This window comes from Meleagris gallopavo, chromosome 11 (assembly GCF_905368555.1).
Source record: "Meleagris gallopavo chromosome 11, MGAL_WU_HG_1.1, whole genome shotgun sequence".
Classification (NCBI taxonomy): domain Eukaryota; kingdom Metazoa; phylum Chordata; class Aves; order Galliformes; family Phasianidae; genus Meleagris; species Meleagris gallopavo.
In genome coordinates, this window is record NC_139414.1 from 19,333,414 (window position 1) to 19,341,894 (window position 8,481).

General features: G+C 40.4%; 1 protein-coding gene across 4 annotated transcripts in view; it reads left to right on the forward strand.

The window, feature by feature from the left end:
• LRRC31 (leucine rich repeat containing 31) overlaps positions 1–8,481 on the forward strand; it is a 37,590-nt gene that overhangs the window by 27,277 nt on the left and 1,832 nt on the right. For all 4 annotated transcript variants that reach the window (XM_085232901.1, XM_085232900.1, XM_085232903.1 and 1 more), the window contains 8 exons: positions 343–600; positions 1,803–1,952; positions 2,317–2,484; positions 3,884–4,051; positions 4,731–4,898; positions 5,657–5,824; positions 6,847–7,014; positions 8,232–8,399. In XM_085232901.1, coding sequence (XP_085089027.1) covers positions 343–600; positions 1,803–1,952; positions 2,317–2,484; positions 3,884–4,051; positions 4,731–4,898; positions 5,657–5,824; positions 6,847–7,014; positions 8,232–8,399 — 1,416 coding nt within the window. The remainder of the gene's footprint in view (positions 1–342; positions 601–1,802; positions 1,953–2,316; positions 2,485–3,883; positions 4,052–4,730; positions 4,899–5,656; positions 5,825–6,846; positions 7,015–8,231; positions 8,400–8,481) is intronic.

Below are 8,481 nucleotides of genomic sequence, written 5' to 3' on the forward strand. Positions count from 1 at the left end.
TGACAGAGGACTCTTTAATTTGGCCATGGGGAATGCAGCATCTTCAGCCCTAGGGCTCCCAGTAGCCAGGTAGGGCAGCCTCAGGAGCAGTCTCTGTTAACAAAACAGCAGAAGGTGAATCTTGGAGCATGTCACAGTGGGACCAGTGAGTCTGCTGTGCGGATACTGAGCATTACCAGGTCCTTTCAAAGGAGGAGAGACTGGTTCACTAAACAGTGACACTGATATTAGCATGGGGAGAATGGTAGGAAATGGTGAGTGCGTCTGCTGTTATGAAAGAGGGTATGCAAGAGTGAATGTTGCTAAAGATAATTCCTTCTATGTCTGTTGATCTGCTGAAAGGAGACACACAGAGTTGCCAGAACAAGAATGAGGAAGACATCCCAAAGAGTTCCCCATTTGACTTTGTTATAAAACAGTTCCAAGGGAAGAAATCCTCTTCTGGAAAGAGAAAAGAGCAGCCTTCAGCCATCCAGAAGTTCTTCAGTGGCTTTGACTTTGGGAAATCAGAAGGCAAGGAAAGACAAGAAATTGAAGAAACAGAAATAAACAACTGTGGAGCTGATGATCAGAGTGAGAAGGAAAATCTCTCAGTAGAAGGTAATGCTGATACAATGAACAAATCCATGTAGATGCATTTTAATTTCATAGAGAACCATTTGCTTTTCTTGCTAGACAAAAAGTAGTATTTTACTGCCTACAATATATCCTTTAGCCAGAATTTGCTTCTGACTGAAACATTATTGAGGATGTACCCTCAAACATGATAGGTGCCGAGCAAGGAGTGGGGTCTGTGCTGCTGAGGAGGCATAAAGCTTTTGTGTGACCTGCCTCTTGATCTCCAGTGTGAGAGGTCAGTGCTGGAGGCAGCTTATTAGTTGCGGAGCTTATTTGGTTTCAAAGCCAAGCTTTGAGCAGTAGCTTGGCTTGTATTTAAGATTGGTCTCTGTCCACCCCGTTGCTAAAGCACTCTGAAGGCAGCCAGAGCAGATGTTTCCTACCCTTGACACCTGTGAGGGGGAGGGAAAGGGAATGGAAGTTCATTGTGAATGTTATTTTGTTCATACAAGAGCACTCTCTACACACCAGAGAAAATGAGGCTATTCTTACAAAGGTGTTGGAAGGTGAGGTTCATTCTCTGATCTAAGAGTTCTGGGAAAACAAATAGAGGACAGCTACTGTGAGTGGGATTACTGTTCTGTGTACCTTTTGGTGTTTTGTTTTTCTTTTCATTTATGGACATTAGATGGAACTACAGACCTATTAAAGGGTTTAGTGAATAATACAAATGAAACTTTCCTTGCTGTACAAACTGCATGGAGGAAGAAGGTAAGAAAAGCAGGAAGTGCATTGCACAGACAGTGTATGAAATGAACACAGGCTGTCATAAAGCAGGAGACAATCACCACACAATTGCAGGGCCACTCTGTTCTGACTGATCCAGTACAGGCTGTACTCCAGCCGTGTGGCACACGGGCACACAGAGGTAGGTAAATGACTGGTGTATCCAGAGAAGCTGCAGTCTGGAGTTTTGCAAGAATTTCACGTGCTTGAACGAGTAGTGCAAACATCCCGAGTCACTGGCGTAAGGCAGCATGGAGACGTGAAAAAAAGGTTCTTTTCTCACTGAGCATCAGGAGCTTTGTACTGATCTGACCTATCTTATCACTTAGGTTGTTGCTCCATGCTGATCAAAAGTAGAGGCTGGCTTACTGGCAGCTTTAGTTCATTTCCTAAAGTCTCCACCTGCCACTCTGGGTTGGTTGCAGAGGTAACCAGGGCTGTGTTTCTTTGTTACTCAGATGAATCTTCACAGCTGATTTCTGAAGCAGAGTCACCACCTGGTGAGCAGAGATTTAACCAGTTCATGCAGAAACTGGGAAAGAAACCCAACAGCAAGAACCTGGACCTCAATAATTGTGCATTAAGTGCAGCAGATGTAACAGAGCTGGGTAAATATGTATTTTATTCAGCTGGACACTTTGTGTATTTCTTTGATTCTGATTTGCCTATTCGATTGTTCACTCTTTTCCTTTCCCTTTCTTTTATCTCGGGCTTTATTTAAGATGTCCCTGAGGAACATTAATAAATAGATTGTATTAATTATGTAATACATAAAAATATTAAAACCATGCAAGATTGTGCAGCAGGAGAATACTTTCATTTTCAGGCTGCAGATAAGAAAGCTGAGATACAGATTGTCATGATTTTCTGATGTTTCAGAAAGCATATCTGTATTGAGATGTATGGACATCCAGGGTTTGCACATGATGTACAAACAATACTTTTTTTTTTTTTTCCTTTATTTTTCTTCAGCTTCTTTACTGCCATTTCTCCCAGAGCTGGAAGAGATCAGCCTGTCCTGGAATGGTTGTGTTGGAGGGACTTTGAAAACCCTCACTGCTCAGTTCCATCATGTGAAGCTGCTAAAAGTCCTTCGACTTAACAACTGCAGGCTGTCAGCTGAGGATGTCACCTCCTTGGGTACAGGCATTTATGTTTGCTTTCAGACAGCTTGGGTGTAATGTAATCCATCTTGTCCCTTCCTGCATCCTATCCCTGCTGCTTCCACACTGGGCAATGTGAAGTCCCACTGCAAAACACTGGGAAGAACTTGGGGTGATGAGTGACCTCGTACATTTGAATAGCTGTGTTGAGTTCATAGCTCAGGGCACAGAGCTTTTGTATTCAGAAGGCAACAGAATTCAGTCCCATTTGCAGAAGAATCTGTTTTCCATTTGGATTAGGATTTTTTTTGCCTCTGGGCCTGGAATTTACTGGTGGGGTTGGCCTGTGATATGTGTCTGAAAGAAGGGCAAACTCAACCAACTGTGTTGTTCTAGAAGGTCATTTTGCAAGTTCTAAAAAACTGGTTTGGGTTAAAAGCTTTCTTTTTCCCTATCATTCGAATCCTTTTTTTTTTCGTCAGGAAATGATCACACATAATACGTATGCTAATAGCTCAAAAGTAGGTGATGCTATCTGTTGGGAAAAAAACCATTTTTGTATTCTAAATCTTTTGTGAAGTATTAGTTAAGAAAACATAGAGACATGAAAAATTATTATTTAAATACAATTAACGGTTTCTGGGCTAATTATGAGACTTTGGATCAAATACTGTAAATTGCATTTGCATATTGGCTGATTAAATGATTTATTTGGAAATACACATCTGCCTCATCCCTCTGCAGAGGAATTTAGGAAGTTGGATTTTGCAGTGGGATATTAATGTTACAGAGCAGCACTAACACAGTTCAAATTGGCTGCTGTGTCAGGCCTGGAAAAGGCCAGTTTTTGACAATACAATAAAAATCAGTGCTGTCTGCCTTGAAGTCTTGGAAAGCTAGTTTGGTTCAAAATGATGCTTACCTTGATTCCTTATGAAGTGAGTTGAAAAATCCTGCTGGAAACAAACCCTTGAGAAATAGCTGTGAGAAGACTTCTTTCATCCCATCCCAGATGTCCTGTGGACACAGTATAGAAGACACTGGAAGTGTGCCAAGTAAAATAAGGCAGATCTATACAGGACAGTAAATTCAGGCTTGTCACTTGTATTGATTTCCCTGTAGACTAGACTTTCTGGGTCATGGCACAGGTCTGCAATGTTGGTCATGCAGTCTGATGAGTGTTTGGGAACCTGGATAAATACCAGGTCTGTGTGTATTGTGATGGTAACTTGTGTTCTGTTTTGCTCCTTGGACAAAGTGAGGATTTATACAACGTTGCTGCAGTAGAATGCCATAACCAATTTACCTATCAAATAACCCAAATTGCAGTTTGAGAATCAAGTGGGTAACTTTTCTCTTTTATGTATTCAGGGCTGTATTTTTGTTTTCCACTGAAATAGATATCTAGAATGAATCATCTTGGACTTCTGTTACAGGAGAGGCATTTGAAATTGTTCCTCAGCTTGAAGAACTGGATTTATCATGGAACAGTAATATAGGTGGCAAACTATCACTCCTGACAAAAAAACTTCGGAAGGGAAGCAAGATTAAACTTCTGAAAATTACAGATTGTAACCTGACAGCCAAAGATGGAGAATCCCTTGGTATGTGTATCCACATAGCTGGACTGAAAGACTGGCTTCACAGGGGTGTAACTCAGTTGAGTTAGATAATGGCTGTTTTGAGGTCGATCGTAGTTGAAAGCTATTAATTTCAGGCTTTGCATTATAGCAGTATTTACCACGCAGTAAAAGAAGGCCTGAGGGATAGGAATTTGAGTTGGCATCCAGTTGCCACCTCTCCCCTCTTTCTATCATATCTTAATCTTATATGGTCTTTTGATCTGATTGAGTTTTTTAAAAGATTTTCTCCCTCAAGAGAAGTGCCTGTGCTCTGTTCTGATCTTTACTGTGGGAGAAGGCTCCTATGCCACATACAGTCCTATATCTTCTCATTAGAAATTTTTCTTTCTCTTTGTATTCCTGCTTTTTATTCTCTATTCTCTGTATTCCTCTTTTTATTCTGTATTTTTCTTAGTGTCTTCTATTTTTTTTTTATTTTACAGATCTCTTTTTCTATATGGGTTTTGACTGATTTTCTTGATTTCTACCTAATCAATGTTTTGCTGTATTTTTGGTAGAATAGGAACCTGGAAAGCTTAAATCACACGTATAGGCAGATCCAGCCTGCCTTTTCCTGTTTGTCATAGTGCTGTTCTTTTCTAGGGCTCATCTGTATGTTCCAGCCAATTACCAATTCTAGTTTTCTTTTTTTTCTTGCCAGCTGAAATACTAAATGTGCTCCCAAACCTTGAAGTATTAGATCTCTCTATCAACAAACACATTGGCTGCAGCATGAAGGTCATTGCTCAGGATCTGAAAAATGTACCAGGCCTCAAGGAGCTGAACTTGCACATGTGTGGATTAAAGCAGGACAGCCTCCAGGGCTTAGGTTAGACTTTATACTCGGAAAGTCTTTCATTCTGCATAAACTGTACATCTGAAACCCATTTCAGAAAGGCAGTGTGGTAGACTTTTGCTGATGGTTTGTCAGTATTAATGGACGATGGTTATTTGCTGCTTGAGGATTGATAAAAGACTACAGAGACTTTCTGCAGGAATAGCATTTATCTTCCCTGAGTTCAAGCATGTGAAAGTCAGTGGGGAGAGTCACCTTCCACACCATTTATCTGAGACACATCTTAGGGTAGATTAATGGCTCTCTGGACATGCTTCCTCCCTCTGCAGACAGAACATAGACAAGGGCACAGACAGTCTAGCTAACTTCTGAAGACTTAATCCTGCTCTCAGAGGGGAATCCGAATCTGCCATTATCACTTAATGACTGCCCGGTGAAGCCATACGAAATGGGCTTATTATCTGTGTCTCTCCCTCCTGGAGGTCTTATCCTTAAGACAAAACAACTGGCACTAATTAGCACTTCCAGTAGTCTTTTCAGCAAAAAGCTGAGGATGAATGGATCTGGGGATGAATTAACCTCACCTTCACCTGCTCTTTTAGAGAAGAATGGAGTAGCATGGGTGGAGAAGCTTTGCAGTATTACTGCGTCTGCTGTGATTATATGCTGAAGCTTAGTCTAAAAGCTTTGCCTTCAATACTTTGTGCAGAATTTGACATTAAAGTAAATAAATATTGAAGCTGTGACCCTTGTAGTAGTCAGTGACCAGCCTGCTGTCGTTTCCTTTTCAGACACTGCTTTACAGCACCTTCCAGCACTAAGAAAATTAGACATATCGTGTAACAAAGAGATTGGTGGTGGCTTTAAAGACTCAACAGCTCATTTGGCCAGCTTGAAAAATCTCGAAGTCCTTGACCTCCGCCAGTGCTGTGTAACAGAAGAAGACATGAGCGTTTTGTGTAAGGACATCTTGAGAAAATGACTTAAGAATGCATGGTTTTGACTTCAAAGGCATAAGAGATTCTGTATAGCATAGTCTAGCAGATCTCGGTTCATTTTTTGTTAGGCAGCTCTGGAAAGGCAGCTCAGGGGATAGCTTTCTTGATCAATATGGAGTGTTGGTTTTTTTTTTCTATATCAAAAGAAGTCCCACAGTGGCTGATCCCATGTGGAACCAAGGGCTTCAAACTGCCATGATTCAGACCCATGTTGTGAATGTAGGAACCACCCCAAATCCTGTTGCTGAGGATCAGTAATTTGGGAAATGTCCAGAAGCAATCTCACTGCTGGTGCAAGGCTGCATGGATCCAAGGCTTTTATGTGCATGCTAATACAATTGCCTAAGATTACCTTAGAGAGCTCTGAAGTGGGGAATGATGTTGGTCTCTAACTCAAGTACTATTAGGAAGGAAAACACCTCTCCCATTCAATCAGTGGGACAGCTTATTTATTGTGTGCATTATCATAACTTTTTGATATTAGTTTTTACTTTTTAGAACAGCAAAAAATCACGATTCAAAATCTATATTGTCTAAATCTTATTTGCCATTGTGAAGAAGATGATTTGAAAAGCTGCTGATGAAGTACTGGGAATCATTATTATTAAAATCAATTGTTATTTTTAAAATTTCTTCTGCACGTACTAAAATCAATAGAGAACAATCACATTAATACAAAGTGGTTTAGTGAAGACTTTTAGAAGTAATCCTCCCTCTCGTTTAATATTAAATTCCCTACTTCACCTGGAAAATTTTGGCAGGAAACTGTGTCCTGACAACCTTCAACACAGTGTCTAATAATACCTAATTTCTTAAGCATTCCTACAGAAAATGACAAGCAAGAATTACTCAAAGTATGTTTGAGTACCAAAACTTGGCCTTGGCTTCTGGGTTGGTTTATAAAGAGAAGTGGTGATGGCAGCCAAATATACAACTACATTGGTTCTGTATCAGTGACTAATAAATACTTCATATCTTCAAAGCCCAGGTCATACCTTTACTCTCCAGTCTTCAAGAGCTGAATTTATCCTGGAATAAAAACATAGGAGTCTCATCTGATCCTCTTCTCGGCAGACTCAGATTTTTACCAAAGTTGAAATCTGTGGCCATCAGCAATTGTGGTTTAGGCATGGAGTCCTTTTCATCACTAGGTAGGAATGTTTTTTTTTAAAGTGTGTCTATTCTCAGAGTCTCCTGTGGGACCAAACACTTCATTCTCTGTTGGCTGAACTCCAAAAATAATGGTTACGTTATAGTGCAGGTCCTGAGTGGAAAAGTAATTGTCGCTTTCTCCTCTGGTTTTGGCTTATGATGAAACCAGTGTTTCATGGGACCTGGTTGCAAGGGAAGATCATTATATGTCTTCCTGTTTCACCTGACTGAATGAAGTGCTTTTAGTCCTTTATCTGTTAGTGAGCTTTCATGTACTTCTTAATATTGGAAGAGAAGGCAGCAGAACAAGATTCATATTATGCTGGAATTGCAGTTTTACTTTAAATCTGCATTTGCAGTTTATTAAGGTCAAGATTTAAGGTTTTTTTTGCTCACAGTACAGATAAAGTAGAAACTTTCTGACTTATGGTGAAGTGTGGGGCAATGGAGGAGCTGAGAAAATGACTGCAGTAGTGGAAAAGATACAGCACAGCCAATGAAGAAAAGTCCAATCTAACACAGGATATGTAAATGCAACCTCTTTTGCTTACTTACTGCAAATCTCAGTGGATCAGTGGCTGCACTGTTCCTTCGATAGGAGTTCCATATGGCACACAGAACCTAATACAGAGGGATCTGTTAGAATGCGTTGTGCATTTGCTGTATGTTTGATACCCTTTATTAGTGACACTGAAACCCTTAACTAAAACTTGACTGCCTTTAGCAGAAGCAGCATCAAGCTGAACTGATCTGAGGTCCATGCAGAAAAAGTACCATGTTTATATCATTCCAGTTATGGAAGAATGGCATCATGGAAATCAGGGTTGTCCAAAGATACACTGCATTTCACCTTGAATGGCGAATTCACTGCAAAGAATTTCTGGATTTAGTTGAATTAAAAATGTTTTTAAAATGTGCTGTTATATTAAATTGACTTCAGTGGAACGAGGTTAAGTCAATAATGCAAACAGAAAGGAAAGAAATCTCTTCTGACAGTCCTTGAAGAATCTGTAGACAGGCTCTTGTTACATTGCTTAATGAACGCAGGAGGGATTTATTTTTTTTGTCTGACTTTTATTAAGACAAAATAAGTCATTGTAAGCATAGATAGCAGCCTGTCAGGAGCCTATTGGCAGGTGACTTGCTGGTGAGGTGTCTGTTGAGGCCACGCTGTTTTCTCTTAGTAAGCAGAAGTTGCTGGTCTTAATCTTTTCAGCTGAGGCTGCCCTTCACCTTCCTGAACTGGAGATATTAGACCTTTCTTGGAATAAGTGCGTTGGTGGAAACCTAAAGCTGCTTTTGGGAGCACTAAAGCTTGCAACGGAGATTCAAGTGTTAAGACTGAGCAGCTGTAACTTGGTGGCTGAAGATTTGGCGCTTCTAAGTACGTATAACGTGGTATTTACAAGCAGACAAGGAGCCAGTGCACACAGACCACAATTCAGAAGGGACTTGTTCCATGTGCT